Source organism: Mesoplodon mirus (genome assembly GCF_964341445.2).
Source record: "Mesoplodon mirus genome assembly, contig: SUPER_14_unloc_3, whole genome shotgun sequence".
In the NCBI taxonomy this organism is placed as follows: Eukaryota; Metazoa; Chordata; class Mammalia; order Artiodactyla; family Ziphiidae; genus Mesoplodon; species Mesoplodon mirus.
Window position 1 is genome coordinate 1,784,807 of NW_028295758.1, and position 26,710 is coordinate 1,811,516.

Genomic DNA, 26,710 nt, shown 5'->3' on the forward strand with positions numbered 1-26,710 from the left:
CTGTGCTATGCGGCCGCTTCCCACTAGCTATCTATTTCACATTTGGTAGTGTATATATGTCCATGCCACTCTCTCACTTCATCCCAGCTTACCCTTCCCACTCCCCGTGTCCTCAAGTCCATTCTCGACACCTGTGTCTTTATTCCTATCCTGCCCCTAGGTTCTTCAGAACCTTTGTTTTTTTTTAGATACCATATATACGTGTTAGCATAGGGTATTTATTTTTCTCTTTCAGACTTACTTCACTCTGTATAGCAGTCTCTAGCTCCATTCACCTCACTACAAATAACTCAATTTTGTTTCTTTTTATGGCTGAGTAGTATTCCATTGTATATATGTGCCACATCTTCTTTATCCATTCATCTATCGATGGACACATAGGTTGCTTCCATACCCTGGCTGTTGTAAATAGAGCTGCAATGAACATTGTGGCACATGACTCTTTTTGAATTATGGTTTTCTCAGGGTATATGCCCAGTAGTGGGATTGCTGAGTCGTATGGTAGCTCTATTTTTAGTTTTTTAAGGAACCTCCATACTGACCTCCATAGTGGCTGTATCAAGTTACATTCCCAACAACAGTGCAAGAGGCTTCCCTTTTCTCCACAGCCTCTGCAGCATTTACGGTTTGTAGATTTTTTGATGATGGCCATTCTGACTGGTGTGAGGTGATACCTCATTGTAGTTTTGATTTGCATTTCTCTAATGATTAGTGATGTTGAGCATTCTTTCATGTGTTTGTGGGCAATCTCTATATCTTCTTTGGAGAAATGTCTATTTAGGCCTTCTGCCCATTTTTGGATTGGGTTCTTTGTTTTTTTGATATTGAGTTGCATGAGATGTTTGTGAATTTTGGAGATTGATCCTTTGTCAGTTGCTTCGTTTGAAAATATTTCCTCCCATTCTGAGGGTGGTCTTTTCATCTTGTTTAGGGTTTCTTTTGATGTGCAAAAGCTTTTACGTTTCATTAGGTCCCATTTGTTTATTTTTATTTCCATTTCTCTAGGAGGTGGGTCAAAAAGGATCTTGCTGTGATTTATGTCATAGACTGTTCTGCCTATGTTTTCCTTGAAGAGTTTTATAGTGTCTGGCTGTATATTTAGGTCATTAATCCATTTTGACTTTCTTTTTCGTATGGTGTAGGGAGTGTTCTAATTTCATTCTTTAACATGTAGCTGTCCAGTTTTCTCAGCACCACTTATAGAAGAGGCTCTCTTCTTTCCATTGTGTATTCTTGCCTCCTTTCTCAAAAATAAGGTGACCAAATGTGCGTGGCTTTATCTCCGGGCTTTCTGTCCTGTTCCACTGATCTATATTTCTGTTTTTGTGCCAGTACCATACTGTCTTGATTACTGTAGCTTTGTAGTATAGTATGAAGTCTGGGAGCCTGATTCCTCCAGCTCGTTTTTCTTTCTCAACATTGCTTTGGCTATTCAGGGTCTTTTGTGTTTCCATGCAAATTGTGAAAATTTTTGTTCTAGTTCTGTGAAAAATGCCATTGTTAGTTTGATGGGAATTGCACTGAATCTGTAGATTGCTTTGGGTCGTATAGTCATTTTCACAATGTTGATTCTTCCAATCCAAGAACATGGTATTCCTCTCCATCTATTTGAATCATCTTTCATTTCTTTCATCAGTGTCTTACACTTTTCTGCATACAGGTCTTTTGTCTCCTTAGGTAGGTTTATTCCTAGGTATTTTATTCTTTTTGTTGCCATGGTAAATGGGAGTGTTTCCTTCATTTCTCTTTCAGATTTTTCATCATTAGTGTACAGGAATGCAAGAGGTTTCTGCCCATTTTGTATCCTGCTACTTTACCAAATTCATTGATTAGCTCTAGTAGTTTTCTGGTAGCATCTTTAGGATTCTCTATGTAAAGTAGCATGTCATCTGCAAACAGTGACAGCTTTACTTCTTTTCCAATTTGGATTCCTTTTATTTCTTTTTCTCCTCTGATTGCTGCGGCTAAAACTTCCAAAACTATGTTGAATAATAGTGGTGAGAGTGGACAACCTTGTCTTGTTCCTGATCTTAGAGGAAAGGGTTTCAGTTTCTCACCATTGAGAACGATGTTAGCTATGGGTTTGTCATACATGGCCTTTATTATACTGAGGTAAGTTCCCTCTATGCCTAGTTTCTGGATGCTTTTTATCATAAATGGGTGTTGAATTTTGTCAAAAGCTTTTTCTGCATCTCTTGAGATGATCATATTGTTTTACTCCTTCAATTTGTTAATATGGTTTATCACAATGATTGATTTGCGTATATTAAAGAATCCTTGCATCCTGGGATAAACCCCACTTGATCGTGGTGTATGATCCTTTTAATGTGCTGCTGGATTCTGTTTGCTAGTATTTTGTTGAGGATTTTTTCATCTCTGTTCATCAATGATATTGGCCTGTAGTTTTCTATCAATGTGACATATTTGTCTGGTTTTGGTATCAGGGTGATGGTGGCCTTGTAGAATGAGTTTGGAAGTGTTGCTCCATCTGCTACATTTTGGGAGAGCTTGACAAGGAGACGTGTTAGCTCTTCTCTAAATGTTTGATAGAATTTGCCTGTGAAGCCATCTGGTCCTGGGCTTTTGTTTCTTGGAAGATTTTTAATCACAGTCTCAATTTCAGCACTTGTGATTGGTCTGTTTATATTTTCTATTCCTTCCTGGTTCGGTCTCGGAAGGTTATGCTTTTCTAATAATTTGTCCATTTCTTCCAGGTTGTCCATTTTATTGGCATAGAGTTGCTTGTAGTCATCTCTCACGATCCTTTGTATTTCTGCAGTGTCAGTTGTTACTTCTTCTTCATTTCTAACTGTTGATTTGCATCTTCTCCCTTTTTTTCCTGATGAGTCTGACTAATGGTTTATCAATTTGGCTTCTCTTCTCAAAGAACCGGCTTTTAGTTTTATTGATCTTTGCTACTGTTTCCTTCATTTCTTTTTTGTTTATTTCTGATGTGATCTTAATGATTTCTTTCCTTTTGCTAACTTTGGGTCTTTTTTGTTTTTCTTTCTCTAATTGCTTTAGGTGTGAGGTTAGGTTGTTTATTTGAGATTTTTCCTGTTTCTTGAGGTAGGATTGTATTGCTATAAACTTCCCTCTTAGAACTGCAGTTGCTGCATCCCATAGGTTTTGGGTCATCATGTTTTCATTTCACATAACTGATGTGTCTTAGATGCTTAACATGAAAACAAATATTCTAAAATCAGCAGTGTCCTTTTGCTTTTTGTATCACTTCTATATTATATCATTATTTAAACAATACTGTAGCCAATTAATGTGCATAGGGAAAAATCAATCGACCATAAAGAAAGCTTAAGTTTTTCTATTATTTAATATCTTTTCATAGAAGGCAACTTGACAACTGTTTTCTCTCAAGAAAATGACTTCCTAGGGGTTCTCCCAGAATCAAACCCAGTCATAAACATTCCAGTTCAAATAGTTAATATGAGAAATGGAAGAAACGCCAATAGGAAAGTGAGATAGGGAAGAGAAGGCAAGCATTAAATACTGTGTTATAGCCAGGTAAGAGTGTGGAAAAGTGGAGGTAATCCACAGAGAAACTCTGGGAAACACAAGCTTCCAACTTGAAGGGCCAGGGAGCTGGGGCATTTAGATACCCACTCCCATCAGTCCTTGGTTGAGGACTGCTGCTGGGAAGCTATTAATTCCCCTCACTTCCTTCCTGCCGTCTATACAGACAGAGCAGACTTCAACAGCTTCAGAAGTTCCTGGGCTGGAAAATGCCAAATAATGGCAATTGAAAGTTTGCCACATGCACAAAATGGTAGGGTCTAAGAAATATAGGAGGGACATTGAACAAATTGCCAATAGCAGGCAACCGGCAAATGCAAATTCAGAGGGCTTCACAAGTCATCTTAGCAATTAGAATAGATAATAAGAAACCTCTCTCAACAGGAGCCTGAGATGCACTATTCTTATCATTTGAATAATGAGTGCTGGTTTCCATTTATTAAACAGTTCTTATGTGCCAGGTACTGTACCAATGGCCCAACGTCCATGATCTCATTTAATGCCCACAACAATCTTATTAGTACATCACCAGTTTATAGAGGAGGAAGCTGGACTCAGAGGCATTAAGTAATTTACTGAAGTAACAGACACCAGCCCAGGTCTCTCAGTTGCCAAAATATTTTCTCTTTCTGCCTCCCACTGTTTTCAGCGTCCCTAGATGGACAGATATATTTTCTTTAGCTTGAGTATGTCATTAGCTCTGGAAATTCTATCTAAAAAACGTCACAGTCCGCCCCTTTCAGAGAAAGACCTGTGTCTTCATATCTTGGAAATTCCAGCCTGTGTACCAAACATGGAGAGACTTCCCACCTGGTGCCCCTGTCATCTCTGCCACGTGGACTTTTACGAGAGGCTCTCATTTGGTGCTCTGCACCTGCCCCATGGTGGTTAGCACTTTCAAAGAGCTGCAGGCTCCAGGAATCACAAAACCATCTCTGCTTCTATGTCCTTTCCCACCTGATTTCCATTTGCTCTGCCTGGTCATGATGGGAAGTTTCTTTTTTTGTAGCATCATTCCAGTCTGACTTTTCTTTCACCTCTTCACATTCCACATTCCATCAAGTGGCAATTTTATTCTACGATCACCAGTTAGAACTTTAAAATAGATTTTCAAAGAATATCTGACTGTTAGAACTTCAAATAGCTCAAATATAACCATTTTCTTCAATAAACCTAAATTGTAATCTCTTTTAAATAGTATTTTGAGCAAAATAATAATTCATGCTCACTTGTATTAGTCCCTTTTCACTCCTGAGTCTCCAAGTCATTCTTAAAACCTTCAAACTTTAAGTCCTCTAATGCTATCACAGCACACTTTTAATTACTGGTATCAAAAGAAAGGGACTATCATAGGGGAAAAGCCTTCTATGTTATTTTACCAGCTTAATTTCTACACAAAAGCTTTCAAGTAATCAACAAAAAGAAGAAATGCGAATCCAAATAAGCCACAAACTAGGAAGACAGTCCAAGAATGAACAATGAAGGTCAAATCCAAGTACAACAAACCCCATGGAGAATACTGATGTTTTGCTGCAGTGACATTTCATGGTTAATTGGTGGTTTGTTAAAGATTACATTTCCAAGATCAAAAAGAATAATGATAAAACACACTCAGACATGGAAAGCAAGGGCTCTATAAACAGTAGCTCTTTGGAAATTATAAATGGTACTAAATGACTAATGAGGAAGATAGAGAGCTTACCAATTCTCAGGGAATTTTGTAACTTTCAAACCACAGACTGTTGTGGGCAGGATTTGATCAAAGGTCTCTAGAGTACACTTTCATCCTCATGAGGTTGGGGTCAGGAAGAGGAGAAGGTAAAGAGGACCAGGAGCTATAAGGCTGTGACTTGGAAAGGCCTTTTGCAGTCATCTACTTCCAGCATCCTGCCCCAGAATTCCTCAAATTCCATGTTTTCCCATAAGCTGTTATTTCCATCCAGGTGTTACATGTACCAGACCCCTTTTCTACAGCAATGGCCCTTTCAGGTCTTGAGGGAATTTAAAATCATACAAAGAAAAATCTGCCTTGCAGAATCTTAGGAGATTTCACTGATTTCACATTGCTCTTAATGGAACGAAGGCATGGCATCATCTGCCTAGCCTCATATAAAAAAGGAGGAAAAAACCAAAAAACATTCATTGCCCCATTGAATCTGGTGCCCTACATAGTCCCATGTGTGACACTGGTCCCACACAGAAAAATTTGAGCTTACTGTCCACGCTGGTGCTCAGTTAAACCCACCCTATACACAGTCACCTAAGTGGCTTTTCTAGGACACAGTCTGATGGAGGCACTCCTCTGCCTTCACCTTCAATGAATCCCCATTGCTTACAGAACAAAGTCTAAATGACAGAGCCATGGCTCTCGTTCCAGCCATATCTCCTATCAACCCCCTTTCTCAGAGTTCATGCCCCAGCCATGCTGAAGAACATACAATATTCTCTTTATCTTAAGGATTTTGTACAGAGTGGTCCCTCTGCCTGAAACTTCCTTCCTTCCTTCCATCTTTGCCTGGGAAGGTCCTGGAAAATTGCTACTCACCCTGCTCATCTCCACTATCACTTCGTTCAAGAAGTCCCTCTGGGTCTCCCATTCCCGACCACCACAACTGGACTTAGTTAAATTTACCCTCCTGTTTACACCCACAAACACCTACTTCCTCTATCAAATGACTTATTTCCGATGTTGTAATTACCTATTTCTTTATCAGTCTCTCTGACTGAACTATACACTCCTTAAAGACCGAGAAGTTGTTTCCTTCACTATCGTATCACAAAACCTAACAGACTAACTGACACATGATAGGAACTCAGTAAATACGTGTTGGATGAATAAATGAATGAATGAACGAATGAACAACACACTAACCAGCTGTATGAGCTCAATCTCTAGTCCATGCCTCTGTCTCTTACCTGCAACCTAAAACAATCCCAGTACTTCTGGTTGTCTTCCTTGGTCCTGGAACATTTGTGAACTTGCAACATCATTCCCATCCCAGACAACGCCACTTCCAATAATTTGTTGTCCTTATCTATAGTAACACCAGTTACCAAATTTGGCCCATCTACTCCAACCACATCCCAAATCCTCTGAGCCAGGTGCAGCAGCTTCCTTTCACAATGCTAGGACCCACCACAAAACAGATGATAATCCCTTTGCACATGTCAAGGAGCAGCACCAAGGGAACAGTACCTGGGAAAGGCCATTGACAGCTCAGAATATCCAGGGCATTTCTAGAACCTCGGCACTGCTCTCGCTCTAGGAATGAAGGTCCAAAAAGCATCTCAGAGAATGTTCATAATTGTAAACAAGCTCCACCTTTGAAACACAATCTAGATAGAACCAAATATACAAGCCTGCACAATGGATGAAGCCAACGTCTCCTCCATGATTGCCCTTCTGACAACCTTATAGTCTCCTCAACCATAAAAGGTGAACTTCAAACTCACGACCTTGCCTTGTCACCAGAAACATCTAAGCTTGGATCAGTCTTTCCAAGACCAGATATTTGTTCTGTGAGCTACTAGAGACTTGTCACATACACAGAAGTATAAGAGGATTATTTCTATCTACCTGAGGACCTGGAGTCTTTCACATTGCTCCTGTTAAAACTCTCACAACAGCAAAACTTTACCTACAAAGGGTTCAAGCTATGACACTCCCAATTTCCACAAACCTCCTCAGCTCTTGTGAGTCACATGCAGCCAATTCCAGGAATTGGAAACATGGTTGTGAGGATGAAACTGACTTTGGGGCTCCCCTTGGATATGGTCTTCCAGACTTACCAAAAGGCCATTAAGAGGAAGGTTTACCCCACCTCAGGGAAACCCGAGGCAGTACTTGCAGTCAAGGGCTGGCCATGGCTTCTGAGCTACATCCAAAAAGAATTTCATACTGTACCTGGATATGCTGGAGCCATTTCTGACTGTCCGAGAGCCAGCATGTACCATTCCTGAACTGCCTCCATTGTGGATCATCAGTAGGGCTGTCAGATTTACTAAATAAAAATACAGGATACCCAGTTAAACTTGAACTTCACATGAATAGTAAGTCATCACTTTTAGTATAAGTAGATCCTATGTAGTATTTGGGGCATACTTATCTTAAAAATGTACTCGTTGTTTTTCTGACATTCATATTTAACTGAACAGCTTATATTTTACCTGTCAACCCTACTCATCAGAAATGATGGAGGCTTATAGAGATCCAAGAGATGCCTCAGAGCATCCTCAGCTTTTATTTCTATGTCCTGGACAGTGAGGACGAGCTTCCCACTCCCATTAATTGCCTGTAATGGCATATATTCTCCATTTTAGAGTCTTTTCTACTTGTCATTGTAATTATCTTCCTTATTTTAAAGAGATGTATGTTTTTTTCCAAACTTAATAGCTCATCCAAAAGTATTTGGAAGTTCATTCGACAAGGGAAAAACAACATGATTCTGACAAGCGAAGGAAGCCGCCTGGTGCTTAGTAAAGAAGTATTAGGGAGATTGAAAAAGCCAAACTTAATAAGCAAATCTCTCCAAGGGTATTTTCAGAGCTTGATACCCTCCCACACCCTGAAAATATTATTACATCAAGAATGTAGAACCTGCTAACCAAATGTAAGGCTCCCATATGATTCTATCAAACTGAGGATGCTTCTTTACTAAGCAGTGAGCACACGTGCTGCCCCAGGTACCTTGGCAGTTGCAACACAGAGCTCTTCCCTTTGGGATGGAAACAGCAAGTTTTCCTGTGGTCTTCACACTGGCCCCAAAAATACTACACTCCCAATTCTTGTCAACTTTAAGTATTTTTCTGCATATCTTCATTTTTCTGTTACTATTTGGACTACATCCTAGCCTTGACATTACATACATTGCATTCAAGAAGCTATTTTTAAAAGTTGGTAGGAAATCTTAAATCTATGGCTTGCAGTCCCTGGCTTACTTTCATCCAGGTGCATAAGGGTTTTCAAAAGTACTCAGGTTAGTTACCCCGTATCACAGTCCCACGCTTGTGTCACAGATATGAAAATGGAACATGATATTTAAGGTTTTAGTTGCCAAATCATCAAGCTTCCCAGACAGAGGCAATAGAGCAAAATGAGTACAGAGGCATGGATTTTGATTTGCTCCAGTGTATTGGGAAAGTCACTTGGCCTCTGTATTTATTTGTACTTATCTGCACTTATCTGTCACTTGGGGGTTATCATTGTACCTAGTCCATTGGTATGTTGTACAAATTAACTGTAACGTAGTTAGAAGAAACCGACACAGAGTAAGCACTCCACAGACATTGGCTATTAGCTATTGGAAATATTTCTCCATGAAACAGATGACTTTATCAGTGGATGACCCGGTGGGAGACAGTGAATCACAGAATCACAGCATGTTGAAGGTGACCTAGTTCACACTCTTATGTGAAAAAAAGAAAAGTGTGCATGGGTAGAAAATGTCTGAAACTTTACATAACAAATAGTACATCATGTTAACTTTGAGGATTAGAATAAATGAGGAAAGGAGGAAAGCAAAACTTGAGTGTAATTCAATTTCTACATCATTTGTGTTTCTACACAGAGACTCTGAATACACTGGAAGTGCAATTTTTTTTAATGTGGCGGGATAAAGGTTTTCAAGTTTTCCTGATCCATCCGTATTATTATTTCAGAATTGCTGGCATTTCTTGCCATCTTCAGATCTACACCCATTTGAGTCAGTGGGCCCTTCTGGATGGAGGAGATAATAGAGCAGAAGTGAAGTGAGAGAAAAGGACAGACAAGGTTTTCTCTTTTCTCTTCAAAGAGGAAAGGTCTTTGGAATGGGAACAACTCACAACCAAACTTTGGGGAAAGGATGTGATGGAAAATGAGACAAACATCCTACCCCTGTGATGAGAAGGATTCCCTGGGCTGGATGGAGGGAGGTCACAGGTGGATGGACAAGGAAACCAACTAGGGAGAAACACACACAAGTGCAGAGCAAACACCCCGAGGCCACTCAGCCTGACTCCATACAAACATGTGTCCAGCAGACAGCCCTTCACCTGTGGCTCCCCAGCAAGACAGGTACCTCGGGGGTGCCAACTCATTCTGAGTCCATTATGCCTGGCCATTCATAAACCGCTGTCTAACTTGTGAGGAATAAATTCTAAATGTTTATGAGGAAGTTGGGGAAGGAGATTGAAAGGTTACTTAAACGAAAAAAAAGAAGTTCAGGAAGGCAGGATGGTAGAGAGACAAGAAAAAGACCTTAAAAGATAGAAAGGATTTGCCAAAGAAGAGAAAGCAAAAGAAATGATTCCGAATGGGTTAACCTGCAGCTAGGAAGTTAAGGAAGATTATTGATGGGTGAAGACTATGGAATAAAGTGAATAAAATTTCTCAGAAGTTTCTGAGACTATGGTAAGACGCATGATTATCAAATTATGAATTGTCTGCAGTAGCATTCTAGGGGGACACTAGGAAGGGGAAGCAAATGTTCATGAGATGACAGTGGCAGGTGGAAAGTTGTTTCAGGGGAAGATCAGACGTGCAGAGTGTGTATCAGAGGAGGGCAAGTGTGAGCAAGCAAGGAAATACTAAGTGTATACGATTCCTTCACTGAGTGCACCCAGCCCCGTGGTCAGCCTTGAGAACAAGCAGGACTTCAGGTACTGGAGCTACATTTCAGTCATCAAGACTTGAGAAGACACCCTTAACTCAGGTCTTCTCTTCAAACTCCATCTTTCCTTCTTGACCTTCAATTGGCCTCTTCCCTTACCCTCAAGCTGTGGACTGAGGCCACAGAGCAAGATGGGTCACTAGTGTCCTCCATCCCCTGGTGACTGTGCTTCACATCAGTGGAGTACCAAAGGCAATAACCACGTAACAGACACAAGAGTGTATGAAGAAGAAGAGATTCTGATAAGGCTTTCTGTGACAGTGTGGGCCGAGTTGGCTGTATATGCCTGCTATCACCTGAATGATGAGCAACCTTAGGGGAGAAGTGCTCAGAAGGCAGAGCCTGGCTCTCGAGAGGCTCTGCGTCCTCACAGCCCACTCCAAGACCTCAGTTGCAGCTTCGGCCCCCAATCTCTCTCCTTCTGCCTACTCACAGTTTTTGAAGTCTTCTTTCCTCCACTTTTCTCTTGAGAGGTGGAGGAGGAAGATGAGCTTCAGGCCAGCTCAGACTCCCCTGGGATCCCAGCAGGATGCCTATCATTAACCTCCCACATTCTAGGAAGCTCCTAAGGTCTCCACACTTGGGGGAGTTTTCATTTCATCAGTGCTTCAAATTGCTGGCTGGAGATGGCCTGTTGAAAGGTGGCCAAAAGCAAGTAGGAACCTTTGGGCAGCCTGGCCCTTCTCGACTGTCAGACATCTTCAGGGATATTCTGGGAAACATTGCTTGTTTTAGAGAAGGGAGGGAAACAATCCAATTGTCCAATAATGCTTGAATGGAAAATAAATGATGCTATACGAATGTGACGAAATAATACCAAACAGTCAAAAATCAAAGACCTAGATCTATATGGACGGATGTCACTAAATCTTGAAAACATAATATTGTTTGAAAGAAAATAAGATAAAGAATCTTAGATTATGATAACAGGTATGTAAGTATTTAAATATTTAAATCAATTCAACATGTTGCTTCTATATATATAGATGCAAGAAAATAAATTTTATCCAATGAACACATTATTTACATTTAATATGTTCATTTATCTAGGAAACTCAAAATAACCCACAGATAAACTAGCAGGAACTAATAAGACGGTTCAACAAAGCACACACATACAAGATCAATAAATTTTAAAAGTCACTCACGCTCCTCTATACTGGTGATAGCAAATTAGAAACTGTAAAAGAAAATAAGAAAAAAAGAAGATCTAAAAATTGTCACAAGAGCCATATAAATTACTTAGAACTAAGCATACATAAAAGTAAATAAAACTGACAAACTGAGTACGACCACTTAAACTGCGCCCAACCCAAGGATTAGAAAACGACTGTTCTTACTTTATGAGAACACGCCCTCTTCCTAAGTAGCAGATCAGTACGTGAGAGTGAATCAAAGAAACACAGCATTTGAAAAGTCAACTAGGCCAAGCCTCTCGATCGCACAGACAGAAGCTGAAGCCCAGACAGGTTGAGTTACTTGGTAAAGGGCCCAATATCCTGACTCAAGGACTCGCATTTTTCACTCATTTTTAAGACACAATCAAATTCAGTACCTTGGAAAGAGATGGGAAAAAAATGAAGAAATCAATTATATAGTTACTCATCTTTAAGTACAGAAATAGCCGTGACAAAATTACACGTATTGAGGGAAAATTGAAGTGCAGAGATTAAAATGTCAATAATCCACAGGGAAACTGGAGACCATTTAAAATATTCATATTAAATCTCTCTAGAAAAGGCATTAAAAGATCTCCAATCAAAAGGTTCATTTTATAATAGATATGGTATCATACAACTTATAATAGATATGGTATGAACCTTTCCCTTTCACGGGAAAGCTTCGGCTGGGAAACAGGAATTGTTCTTGAAAATGGGGCCTGTGCTATTGCAGACACTGTGCTGAACTTAGGTCCACAGAATGCTCCGATGTCATCATTGAGGTCACAGAATCCTGCTGTGCGCCTGGCAACCTTGTAAACTTAACAGCCCTGGTGAGCACTAGGCAGTACTGCTGGTTCACTAAGTGGTACAAGTTTTTCAGCCATTTAGGAGACTTGACTATTTTTGTTTGTATTGAATCATTTGAACAGATTGCCCAAGAGGCAACAAGGGCCAACCTGTAGGGAAGAGGAGGAGTTGGACATCTCTTGAGGCATCTTCTAAGGGAGACTTCTAGTAGGTACCATGAAACGGCGACAAAAGAGGAAACATCTGGAAAATGAAGAGTCCCAGGAAACTGCCGAGAATGGAGGAGGTATGTCGGGGGCAACTTGCTGGGGCACATGGGTTTCTGCCAAACTAAACCTTCTCTAGGATGTGGGGGACTGAGAACGTGTCACCTGTGAAGCAGGGAGCGAGAGACCTCGTCTCACTGATGCTGCCGTATCCATCCGGAGGGTCCCTGTGGTGTGAGATGGCACAGAACGGCCAGATGCCCCCTGGGAGATGGGAGGTCAGCTCCGCTGGTCTGGGGACTCTCTCCTGGGGCTGCCGGGCCTGGAGCTTTGTCGGACTCACAGCAGGCTGCATCCTGCTTGCACAGACCTAGAGGTGCAGCTTTTCTCAGTCCCCGATTTCTCTCTTATGCTCTTGGATCTTTCCCTGGGGTCATGAGGTGGGGGATGTGAAGGATGCAAGGATGCTGAGAGAGACCCATGAGTTGCTTGGCCTCTTTTACCAAAGTGGAAAGAGAAGCCCCATGAGTTGAAGGCCCTGTTGAAAAGTATCTTGACAAGTGGAATGCATTTCGAAAGAAGATTGTTTGTCTAGGGATGGTGTCATATTGAAAGCAAGGAGGTTTTATTCCTTCAACAGGATGAATTGCCCAAAGGAGATCAAGGGAAGGGAAGGGTTTTCCAGAGACTGAGACCACGTGGGCGGGGGTGAGAAATGTCCTCAGGGTCCTGCAGGGAGCTCTGAGAGCCACGGGCCACGGGGTGCCTGCATGCATTAAATGTAGGCGAGTAGCTTGCCCTGGGCGGGGGTGGACACACCAGAGTTCCAGCTAGACGTCTCTGCCCCAGATTAGAGCCCAGTAGCTCCTACCAGGCCCAGGACACTGGAGACTGTAGGGTGGGCCCTGGCAATGGAGGTCTAGACAGCAGGTAAATTTTCAGGCAGTGGCTGGGACAGGCTGGGGAAGGCAATGACTGCCCCTGACCATTCAGAATATTTTGCTCTATGTTCCTGTGTGTGTGTGTGTGTGACTGTGTCTGTGTGTGTGTGTGTGTTGTAGTGCAGAGATGAGCAGGATGAATGGGGATAGAGTGCTTATCAGATATAAAGTCTGCGTGGTAAAGTTCCTGTCACCCTGCCTGGACCTGGCTGACACTCGCTGTATGTAAGAGTGTATACAGAACTCTTGTTAGGGGTGTTTTATGAGACAGTAACTCATACACCCATGTGCACTCTGATACAGCAAAAATATCACACACCCCACATATAACTTCCTTAGTAAACCACACACAGCACATGGAGGTATATACACGCATCCCTCCTGTACTACGTTATCATACAACCCATCTGTACCACAATCCTGTCCTCCAACACCAAACGCTGGAGATGAATATGTATATAGACACACACACTATATATATAGGACACACACACACACACACTATATATATATGTATCTGATCAACTCTCGCACAAACACAGCTAACTTCAGCCATCGCTAAATACCTCTATAAGAACCAGTCACGTGTCATACACACAACACTTATAACACATTCTTGAGTAATGCCAGACCCGCTTTGTACAAACCAGAGTAAGCCACAGTCTCAGTAACCCATGTCAGGGTTGCCAGAGAAAATATGGGCTATCCAGTTCATTTTGAATTCCAGATTAGCAACAAGTAATTTTTCAGTATCCGTATGTCCCACATATTGTATGGGCCATACTTACACTAAAAGTAAGTAAGACCAAATACTGCATGGGAATACTTACACTAAAAAATTATTCTGGCTTTATCTGAAACTGAAATTTAACTGGGTGCCCTGTATTTTTCTTCGCTTAGTCTGGAAACCCTTATATACTTACCACCAGCTCAGGTATTATATATTTATTGTAGTTTTGTTTAGTCTGTGTCTTCCACTACTAGAATGTGCAGCATTACCAGAGACTACAACAATGCAAGAGTGCCAGATACACAGGAGTAGCTGCTTACTGAATCTTGGTGAATGAATGAATGAACAAACACCATAAATACAAGCCACACCATGTAATGAGGAAAAGTTACATGTCCCAGAATTCCTGACTTGTGAACAGAAACCATGCACACAAAGGCAAAAGACACAGATAAGACACAGCTGCACCGTGCTCCCCATGCTAACCCCACACTTACCACAGACTTAACAGATACACATCACTCACTCTTCCCACATACTCACAGTCACCACCGAGGCCTACATTACCAACAAAACAGTGACAGAGTAAGTACTGATTGGAATTAAATCCTGGAGTATACACTGGGAATCACACTCTCAACTGTGTGTATTCACTGCACCTGACACGTGTCACACACTCAGTAAATATTTGTGGACAGAGAACTGATGAACCCACCCTGAGCCTTTCATTCCTCCCTCAGGAATCTCGAAGTCACAAGAGGATCCCCCTCGGCTTGGATCCACTGTGGTGGCCCAAGGCTGCAGCCCAGGGGCAGTGGAGGTCTCCTCTGCCCCTAAGTACTTCTTCTGTACTTCTACTCCACGCAAGCTCAGCTACGCTGGTAAGGGCGCGGGGCTCCTCAGGTGAGGGGGTGCTTGGCTGTGAGGCAGGAGGCACACAGATCCCAGGGAGGCTGAGAGGAAATCCAGGGTCATCAGAGGTGATGAGGGCTCTGTGGAGGAGCCTGGGCAGGATGGCTGAGCTGTTCCGAGGGCGTGGATGCCAGCTGAGTCTGGGGGGGCGGTGTGAATACTGCTACTACCATGGTGGGGAAGTCAAGGTGCAGGGTCCGGAAATGTCTGGGCTTGAGGTGGAGGGAAGAGGGACCAGATTAAGCATCTTCAGAGGAAAATGTAGGCTTTGTCTTTGCCTTTGCTTCCAGAGAAGGACAGAGTTCTGCATCATACACCTCCAGACTGAGAGCAGGACCATCCAGCTCAGGTCCACACAGCTCACACATACATCTGCCCTCCAGGCACAGCCCTTCTCAGAGCACACATAAACCCCAAGCACCACAGCCCCATTCCACATGTAATGCACCACCGATATTACCAAAATCACACTCCTTGTCATACACGCATCCAGCCGCATCCCTCACATACCACAGCCCTCACCACCATACTCCACACCCCTGTATACAGACACCGCTCCAGTATCCCCCCCACACACATGAAAAGCCCACAGATGACACCAGATACACCGCTCCATCCTACGGCCAACAGACACCAAGCTCACGACATAGCTACGTCATGCAAATGTCCCTCTCTCGTCTACCACACCTGCTCCCTCAGCTTCCGGCACGGCCCATGCATGTTATTATGGTTTTAATTTCCTTTTTCAGCAATGCGGAGATTTCGAGACACTGCCTGGCCTACAGCACCCCTAGCCCAGGTTCAGGAAGAAGGGGAGACCGCTCCCCCATCACACTGTGTCTCCTCCTCACTCTCTTCACCCTGTAAGGACTATCTGCACCCAGACAAAGAGGAAAGGGGCATGAAAATATACTACATGCAGGTACAAGTGAACAAGGGTGTCGCTGTCTCCTGGAAGACAAAGAAACCCTTGGAGTTGCCTGAAAAGCAGCTGACGATAGAAGAAGTGACCCTTCCTGAGGATGTGTGCACAGTAGCCACGGACACTTCTTCTGATGTGTCCACCGAAAGCCTCCTGTCTGACAGTGAGCCCACTGGGGAGGAGAAAGAGTATGAGGAAAGGGCAGAGCCAGGCAGCCCTTCAGGGTCACCTGCCGTCGAGGAGAGACCCAGGGCCAAGACACCGGACTGGATGGTGACCATGGAGACCGGCTTCAGGTGCATGGCCTGCTGCCGGGTCTTCCCCACCTTGGAGATCCTCCAGCAGCACGTGAAGGGCGGCATCCTGCAGGGCTTCAGCTGCCGTGTCTTTCATCTCAACATGGCCCAGTGGATGGGCAATGTGGAATCCGAGAGCACACCTGAGGAAGAGGACGAGGAGGAGGAGGAGGAGGAGGAAGAGAAGCAAGAAGAAAAGGAGAATGAGGGAGAGCAGCCCACGGGGGAAGGCCCCAGCCCAAAGAGACCCCGCAGGCAGGGTCTTTTCTCTCCTTTGTGTTCCAAACAGCAACTGAGATTCATGGGACAGAAGATCCTGGAAGACGGTGTGGCCGTCCCTTGGAAGAGGTAAGGCTTGAGGCTGGCAGTCTTCTGAGCCTATGTCACGAGGGCCCAGAGAAGTCTAAGGGAAGGGGCCGCACACATGTGCTGGTTGACCTAATGGCTCTGCAGTTGCATCAAATGGGACACACCCAGCACTAACAAAGGCATTGACCTCTGTTGACGTAAACAAGAAGGTGGAGCCTTTTCCTAGGAGTTTTCTCAGGGTCTGCACGATGGACCTCAACTCTTAGAGGACGTACTGCCAGCAGCTCCTTCTCGGCAGAGAGAGCCAGGAGTGGTCTCAAGAGAGGACAGGGGCCCTTGCAGGACCAGAACTTTGAGGTCTGAGAGCCTTGGGCCTGAGCCGAGATCTCACCCTGACCACTGGACCGAGCCTTCTGTGACAAAGGGGAATATGAAAGAGAGTCACGTGGAAATGAGGTCCCCCGAGATATGGAAATGTTCCAGAACCTTCGTTGCGTGGTAGTTGATCTGGAGCCAAGCTCACTGTGGTGTGTGTGGCTCTGAGCATTAAGGCAATGCTGGAGGGTAACCCTGACCAGCAGAGCTTGGAGTGCTTCTTGTCTCTTCCTGTCCTACCTCATTTGTTTTATCCCTTCCAGGGAGAAGAAAGGACCCTCGGGAGAGTAGCAGACAGAATGCCGTGGTCTGAAGGAGGATGAAGGGACCGGCACTCAGTCTAACATCATATGACAATAGAAGCGTCCTATGCAATAAAGGGCATTTTCCAAACCTTTCCTGGAGCTTTTATTTAATGACATTTTTCTATCTATGCATCTATCTGTCATCTACATCTGTATCTTTCAAGGTTTGTGAACAAGCTTTCACATAAGCACTAGAGACGTCCGCCAGCATTTTCCAGAAGAGGCCTGCAAATTGCTGGGGACTCCTCACAAATAGGGAACGGCCACAACCCCTGCCACACAGACTATGCGCGTGGCCCTCCTGACGTACTCCCACTCTCTCTCTGAATTTCCCAACGTCTGAGATGAGGGTGCTGGCTGGAGGCAATGATCACGTGCAGGCTGAATCTTCTCCAGATTCTGATTCTCTTCCTGGGCATATCGTCCTCAAGCACAGTCTCCATGTCCCTGGCCACACTGATCTCTCTCCTTCAGTCCTTCCCTCCCTCCCTCTCCTGCCTCCCAGTGCAGAGAATACTTTTTTGCATTTGAGACGACATTTATTTTTGGTTCACAGAATTCTCACCTGTTCTACTGTGGCCTCCGTTGTGAACATTCCAAAGCTGAGAATTTTCTTTTTTTCTCCCTCATTTCTGCTGAGTCTTTACCTTCCTAATGTAGTGAACTCAGAGTGCCTAGCTGACTGGATGGGGAAAAAGATCCAGGGAGCAAAGAGAAATAATAAAAGAATATATCAGTTAATTTTTCATAGTGTTATCCAACTACATATTTTTAAAATTTTGGAATAATATTAGGAATCTTCTCTTTATAAAAAACTGAATTATCGGGCTTCCCTGGTGGAGCAGTGGTTAAGAATATGCCTGCGAATGCAGGGGACATGGGTTCGAGCCCTGGTCTGGGAAGATCCCACGTGCCACGGAGTAACTAAGCCCGCGCGCCACAACTACTGAGCCTGCGCTCTAGAGCCCGTGCCACATCTACCGAGCCCACGTGCCACAACTACGGAAGCCTGCGTGCCTAGAGCCCATGCTCCGCAACAAGAGAAGCCACTGCAATGAGAAGCCCGTGCACCACAGCCAAGAGGAGCCCCCGCTCACTGCAACTAGAGAACGCCCGCTAGCAGCAACAAAGACCCAATGCAGCCCCAAATAAATAAATTAATTTTAAAAAATTGAATTAGTTTCAAGGGTACAATGTATAAAAGTACAATAAAAGCCCCCCTTCATAAACCCCCAACCCCACTCTCAAGATGGAATCGATATGCTGTGATACAATTTATAGTCGTAGTACTACTCCTCCTCCCACCACATCCGAAATCCTCTGAGCCAGGTGCAGCAGCTTCCTTTCACAATGCTAGGACCCGCCACAAGACACATGATAATCCCTTTGGACATTTCAAGGAGCGGCACCAAGGGAACAGTACCGGGGAAATGCCACTGACAGCTCAGAATATCCATGGCATTTCTAGAGCCTCGGCACTGCTCTCGCTCTGGGAATGAAGGTCCAAAAAGCACATCGGAGAATGTTCATAGATGTAAACAAGCTCCACCTTTGAAACACGATCTACATAGAACCACATATACAAGCCTGCACGATGGATGAAGCCAAGGTCTCCTCCATGATTTCCCTTCTGACCACCTTATTGTCTCCTCAACCATAAAAGGTGAACTTGAATCTCAGGACCTTGCCTTGTCACCAGAAACATCCAAGCTTGTATCAGTCTTTCTAAGACCAGATACTTGCTCTCTGAACTATTAGAGACTTGTCACATACACACAGGTAGAACAGGATTATTTCTATCTACCTGGGGACATGGAGTCTTTCACATTGCTCCTGATAAAACTCTCACAACAGCAAAACTTTACCTACAAAGGGTTCAAGCTATGACACTCCCAATTTCCACAAACCTCCTCAGCTCTTGTGAGTCACATGCAGCCAATGCCAGGAATTGGAAACATGGTTGTGAGGATGAAACTGACTTTGGGGCTCCCCTTGGATATGGTCTTCCAGACTTACCAAAAGGCCATTAAGAGGAAGGTTTACCCCACCTCAGGGAAACCCGAGGCAGTACTTGCAGTCAAGGGCTGGCCATGGCTTCTGAGCTACATCCAAAAAGAATTTCATACTGTACCTGGATCTGCTGAAGCCATTTCTGACTGTCCGAGAGCCAGCATGTACCGCTCCTCAACAGCCTTCATTGTGGATCATCAGTAGGGCTGTCAGATTTAGTACATAAAAATACAGGATACCCAGTTAACCTTGAACTTCACATGAATAATAAGTCATTATTTTTAGTATAAGTAGATCCTATGAACTATTTGGGGCATACTTATCTTCAAAATGTACTCGTTGTTTTTCAAACATTCATATTTAACTAAACAGCCTATATTTTATCTGTCCACCCTACTCAGCAGAAATGATGGAGGCTCATAGAGATCCAGGAGACGCCTCAGAGCCTCCTCAGCTTTTATTTCTACGTCCTGGACAGCGAGCACGAACCTTCCACTCCGTCATTGGCTAGAATGGAGGATATTCTCTGTTTTAGAGATTTTTCTACTTCTCATTGTTATTATCTTCCTTATTTTAAAGAGATGTTTATTTTTCCCCAAACTTAATAGCTCATCCAAAAGTATTTCAAAGTTCATTAGACAAGGGAAAAACAACATGGTTCTGAAAAGTGAAGGAAACCGCCTGGTGTTTAGTAAAGAAGTAGTAGGGAGATTGAAATAGCCAAACTTAATAAGCAGATCTCTCCAAGGGTATTTTCAGAGCTTGATACCCTCCCACACCCTGAAAATATTATTACATCAAGAATGTAGAACTGCTAACCAAATGTAAGGCTCCCATATGATTCTATCAAACTGAGGATGCTTCTTTACTAAGCAGTGAGCACACTTGCTGCCCCAGGGACCTTGGCAGTTGCAACGTAGGGCTCTTCCCTTTGGGATGGAAACAGCAAGTTTTCCTGTGGTCTACACGCTGGCCCCAAAAATACTACACTCCCAATACTTGTCAACTTTAAGTATTTTCCTACATATCTCCATTTTTCTGTTACTATTTGGGCTACATCCTAGACTTGACACTACATAAATTGCATTCAAGAAGCTATTTTTAAAAGTTGGTAGGAAACCTTAAATCTATGGCTTGCAGTCCCTGGCTTACTTTCATCCAGGTGCATAAGGGTTTTCAAAAGTAGTCAGGATACTTACCCCGTATCACAGCCCCACGCTTGTGTCACAGATATAAAAATGGAACATGATATTTAAGATTTTAGTTGCCAAATCATCAAGCCTCCCAGACAGAGGCAATAGAGCAAAATGATTACAGAGGCATGGATTTTGATTTGCTCCAGCATCTTGGGCAAGTCACTTGGCCTCTGTATTTATTTGTACTTATCTGCACTTATCTGTCACTTGGGGGTCATAATTGTACCTGGTCCATGGGTACGCTGTACAAATGATCTGTAAAGTAGTTACAAGAAACCGACACAGAGTAAGCACTCCACAGACATTGGCTATTAGCTATTGGAAATAGTTCTCCGTGAAACAGATGACTTTATCAGTGGATGACTCGGTGGGAGACAGTGAATCACAGAATCACAGCATGTTGAAAGTGACCTAGTTCACACTCTTATGTGAAAAAAAGAAAAGTGTGCATGGGTAGAAAATGTCTGAAACTTTACACAACAAAGAGCTCATCATGTTAACTTGGAGGATTAGAATAAATCAGGAAAGGAGGAAAGAAAAACTTGAGTGTAATTCAATTTCTCTATCATTTGTGTTTCTACACTGAGACTCTGAATACACTGGAAGTGCAAATTTTTTTAATGTGGCGGGATAAAGGTTTTCAAGTTTTCCTGATCCATCCATATTATTATCTCAGAATTGCTGGCAGTTCTTGCCATCTTCGGATCTACACCCATGTGAGTCAGTGGGCCATTCTGGACGGAGGAGATAATAGAGCAGAAGTGAAGTGAGAGGAAAGGAGAGACAAGATTTTCTCTTTTCTCTTCAAAGAGGAAAGGTCTTTGGAATGGGAACAACTCACAACCAAACTTTGGGGAAAGGATGTGATGGAAAATGAGACAAACATCCTACCCCTGTGATGAGAAGGATTCCCTGGGCTGGATGGAGGGAGGTCACAGGTGGCTGGACAAGGAAACCAACTAGGGAGAAACACACACAAGTGCAGAGCAAACACCCTGAGGCCACTCAGCCTGACTCCATGCAAACATGTGTCCAGCAGACAGCCCTTCACCTGTGGCTCCCCAGCAAGACAGGTACCTCGGGGGTGCCAACTCATTCTGAGTCCATTATGCCTGGCCATTCATAAACCGCTGTCTAACGTGTGAGGAATAAACTCTCAATGTTTATGAGGAAATTGCGGAAGGAGATTGAAAGGTTACTTAAACGAAAAAAAACAGATGTTCAGGAAGGCAAGATGGTAGAGAGACAAGAAAAAGACCTTAAAAGATAGAAAGGATTTGCCAAAGAAGAGAAGGAAAAAGAAATGATTCCGAATGGGTTAACCTGCAGCTAGGAAGTTAAGGAAGATTATTGATGGGTGAAGACTATGGAATAAAGTGAATAAAATTTCTCAGAAGTTGCTGAGAATATGGTAAGCAGCATGATTATCAAATTATGAATTGGCTGCAATGGCATTCTAGGGGGACACTAGGAAGGTGAAGCAAATGTTCCTGAGATGACAGTAGCAGGTGGAAAGTTGTTTCAGGGGAAGATCAGTCTTGCAGAGGGTGTATCAGAGGAGGGCAAGTGTGAGCAAGCAAGGAAATACTAAGTGTATACGGTTCCTTCACTGAGTGCACCCAGCCCCGTGGTCAGCCTTGAGAACAAGCAGGACTTCAGGTACTGGAGCTACATTTCAGTCATCAAGACTTGAGAAGACACCCTTAACTCAGGTCTTCTCTTCAAACTCCATCTTTCCTTCTTGACCTTCATTTGGCCTCTTCCCTTACCCTCCAGCTGTGGACTGAGGCCACAGAGCAAGATGGGTCACTAGTGTCCTCCATCCCCTGGCGACTGTGGTTCACATCAGTGGAGTACCAAAGGCAATAACCAAGTAACAGACACAAGAGTGTATGAAGAAGAAGAGATTCTGATAAGGCTTTCTGTGACAGTGTGGGCCAAGTCGGCTCTATATGGCTGGTATCACGTGAATTATGAGCAGCCTTAGGGGAGAAGTGCTCAGAAGGCAGAGCCTGGCTCTCGAGAGGCTCTGCGTGCTCACAGCCCACTCCAAGACCTCAGTTACAGCTTCGGCCCCCAATATCTCTCCCTCTGCCTGCTCACAGTTTTTGAAGTCTTCTTTCCTCCACATTTCTCTTGAGAGGTGGAGGAGGAAGATGAGCTTCAGGCCAGCTCAGACTCCCCTGGGATCCCAGCAGGATGCCTATCATTAACCTCCCACCTTCTAGGAAGCTCCTAAGATCTTCACATTTGGGGCAGTTCTCATTTCAGCTGTGCTTCAAATTGCTGGCTGGAGACGGCCTGTTGGAAGGTGGCTAAAAGCAAGTAGCAATCCTTCGGGCAGCCTGGCCCTTCTCGACTGTCAGACATCTTCAGGGATATTCTAGGAAATGTTGTTTGTTCTAGAGAAGGGAGGGAAACAATCCAATTGTCCAATAATGCTTGAATGGAATATAAATGATGCTATATGCATGTGATCACATAATATCAAACAGTCAAAAATCAAAGACCTAGATCTATATGGATTCACGTGGATTAATCTTGAAAACATAATATTGATTGAAAGAAAATAAGATAAAGAATGTTAGATTGTGATAACAGGTATGTAAGTGTTAAAATATTTAAATCAATTCAACATATTGCTTCTATATATAGAGATGCAAGAAAATAAACTTTATCCAAAGAACACATTATTTACATTTAATATGCTCATTTATCTAGGAGACCCAAAAGAACCCACAGATAAACTAGCAGGAACTAATAAGACGGTTCAACAAGGCACACACATACAAGATCAATAAATTTTAAAAGCCAATCAGGCTCCTCTATACTGGCGATAACAAATTAGAAACTATAAAAGAAAATAAGAAAAAAAGAAGATCTAAAAATTGTCACAAGAGCCGTATAAATTATTTAGAGCTAAGCATACATAGAAGGCAATATAACTAACAAACTGAGTACGAACAGTTAAACTCTGCCCAACCCAAGGTTAGGAAAAGACTGTTGTTACTTTATGAGAACAGACCCTCTTCTTAAGGAGCAGATCAGTAAGTGAGAGTGAATCAAAGAAACACAGCATTTGAAAAGTCAGCTAGTCCAAGCCTCTTGATCGCACATACAGAAGCTGAAGCCCAGATAGGTTGAGTTACTTGCTAAAGGGCCCAATGTCCTGACTCAAGGACTAGCATTTTTCACTCAGTCACAAGACACAATCAAATGCAGTACCTTGGAAAGAGATGGGGAAAAAATGAAGAAATCAACTATATAGTTCCTCATCTTTAAGTACAGAAATAGCCGTGACAAAATTACACGTATTGAGGGAAAATTGAAGTGCAGAGTTTAAAATGTCAATAATCCACAGGGAAACTGGAGACCATTTAAAACATTCATATTAAATCTCTCTAGAAAAGACATTAAAAGATCTCCAATCAAAATGTGAATTTTATAATAGACATGGTATGATACAATTTATAATAGATATGGTAGGAACCTTTCCCTTTCACGGGAAAGCTTCGGCTGGGAAAAAGGAATTGTTCTTGAAAATGGGGCCTGTGCTATTGCAGACACTGTGCTCAACCTAGGTCCACCGAATGCTCTGATGTCATCACTGAGGTCACAGAATTCCACTGTGAGCCTGGCAACCTTGCAAACATAACAGCCCTGGTGAGCACTAGGCACTACTGCTGGTTCACCAAGTGGTACAAGTTTTTCAGCCATTTAGGAGACTTGACTATTTTTGTTTGTATTGAATCATTTCAACGGATTGCCCAAGAGCCAAGAAGGGCCAACCTGTAGGGAAGAGGAGGAGTTGGACATCTCTTGAGGCATCTTCTAAGGGAGACTTCTAGTTGGTACGATGGAACGGCGACAAAAGAGGAAACATCTGGAAAATGAAGAGTCCCAGGAAACTGCCGAGAACGGAGGAGGTATGTGGGGGGCAACTTGTCTGGGGCACATGGGTTTCTGCCAAACTGAAGCTTCTCTAGGAAGCGGGGGACTGAGAACGTGTCACCTGTGAAGCAGGGAGCGAGAGACCTTGTCTCACTGATGCTGCCGTATCTATCCGGAGGGTCCCTGTGGTGTGAGACGGCACAGAACGGCCAGATGCCCCCTGGGAGATGGGAGGTCAGCTCCGCTGGTCTGAGGACTCTCTCCTGGGGCAGCCGGGCCTGGAGCTTTGTCGGACTCACAGCAGGCTGCATCCTGCTTGCACAGACCTAGAGGTGCAGCTTTTCTCAGTCCCCGATTTCTCTCTTATGCTCTTGGATCTTTCCTAGGGGTCATGAGGTGGGGGATGTGAAGGATGCAAGGATGCTGAGAGAGACCCATGAGTTGCTTGGCCTCTTTTACCAAAGTGGAAAGAGAAGCCCCATGAGTTGAAGGCCCTGTTGAAAAATATCTTGACAAGTGGAATGCACTTTGAAAGAAGATTGTTTGTCTAGGGATGGTGTCATATTGAAAGCAAGGAGGTTTTATTCCTTCAACAGGAAGAATTTCCCAAAGGAGATCAAGGGAAGGGAAGGGTTTTCCAGAAACTGAGACCGCGTGAGCGGGGGTGAGAAATGGCTTCAGGGTCCTGCGGGGAGCTCTGAGAGCCACGGGCCACGTGGTGCCTGCGTGCATTAAATGGAGGCGAGTAGCTTGCCCTGGGAGAGGGGTGGTCACCCCAGAGCTCCAGCTAGAGGCCTCTGCCCCAGATTAGAGCCCAGTAGCTCCTACCAGGCCCAGGGCCCTGGAGACTGTAGGATGGGCCCTGGGAATGGAGCTCTAGACAGCAGGCAGATTTCCAGGCAGTGGCTGGGACAGGCTGGGGAAGGCAATGACTGCCCCTGACCATTCAGAATATTTTGCCCTATGTTCCTGTGTGTGTGTGTGTGTGTGTGTGTGTGTGTGTGTGTGTGTGTGTGTGGTAGTGCAGAGAAGAGCGAGATGAATGGGGGTAGAGAGCTTACCAGATATAAAGTCTGCGTGGTAAAGTTCTTGTCACCCTGCCTGGACCTGGCTGACACTCGGTGTACGTAAGAGTGTATACAGAATTCTTGTTAGGGGTGTTTTATGAGACAGTAACTCATACACCCATGTACACTCTGATGCAGCAAAAATATCACACACCCCACATATAACTTCCTTAGTAAACCACACACAGCACATGGAGGTATATACACGCATCCCTCCTATACTACGTTCTCATACAACCCACCTGTATCACAATCCTCTCCTCCAACACCAAACGCTGGAGATGAGATATGTATATAGACACACACACTATATATATAGGACACACACACACACGCACACACACACAGTATATACATGTATCTCCTCAACTCTTGCACAAACACAACTAACTTCAGCCATCTCTAAATACCTCTATAAGAACCAGTCACGTGTCATACACACCACACTTATAACACATTCTTGAGTAATGCCAGACCCGCTTTGTACAAACCACAGTAAACCACAGTCTCAGTAACCCATGTCAGGATTGCCAGAGAAAATATGGGCTATCCAGTTCAATTTGAATTCCAGATAAACAACAAGTAATTTTTCAGTATCCGTATGTCCCACATATTGTATGGGCTATACTTACACTAAAACTAAGTCAGGCCACATACTGCATGGGAATACTTACACTAAAAGATTATTCTGGGTTTATCTGAAACTGAAATTTAACTGGGTGCCTTGTATTCTTGTTCGCTAAGTCTGGCAACCCTTATATACTTACCACCAGCTGATGTATTATATATTTATTGTAGTTTTGTTTAGTGTGTGTCTTCCCCTACTAGAATGTGCAGCATTACCAAAGACTACAACAATGGAAGAGTGCCGGATACACAGGAGTAGCTGCTTACTGAATCTTGGTGAATGAATGAATGAACACACACCATAAATACAAGCCACACCATGTAATGAGGAAACGTTACATGTCCCAGAATTCCTGACTTGTGAACAGAAACCATGCACACAAAGGCCACAGACACAGATAGACACGTCTGCACTGTGCTCCCCATGCCAACCCCACACTTACCACAGACTTAACTGATACACATCACTCACTCTTCCCACACACTCACAGTCACCACCGAGGCCTACATTACCAACTAGACAGTGAGAGAATAAGTATTGATTGGAATTAAATCCTGGAGGATCCACTGGGAACCACACTCTCAACTGTGTGTATTCACTGCACCTGACACGTGTCACACACTCAGTAAATATTTGTGGACAGAGGACTGATGAACCCACCCTGAGCCTTTCATTCCTCCCTCAGGAATCTCGAAGTCACAAGAGGATCCCCCTCGGCTTGGATCCACTGTGGTGGCCCAAGGCTGCAGCCCAGGGGCAGTGGAGGTCTCC

At 43.7% G+C, this 26,710-nt stretch overlaps 1 protein-coding gene across 1 annotated transcript; it reads left to right on the forward strand.

Annotated features, from left to right (window-relative positions):
- Positions 1 to 12,367: 12,367 nt before the first annotated feature.
- On the forward strand, positions 12,368 to 16,396 carry LOC309816148 (protein FAM170A-like; the record flags this gene model as incomplete). Its single annotated transcript, XM_082646806.1, has 3 exons — positions 12,368 to 12,437; positions 14,769 to 14,909; positions 15,690 to 16,396. Coding segments are annotated over 3 exons (918 nt in total), but the record flags the coding sequence as incomplete, so codon positions are not given.
- Between the last annotated feature and the right edge of the window lie 10,314 nt (positions 16,397 to 26,710).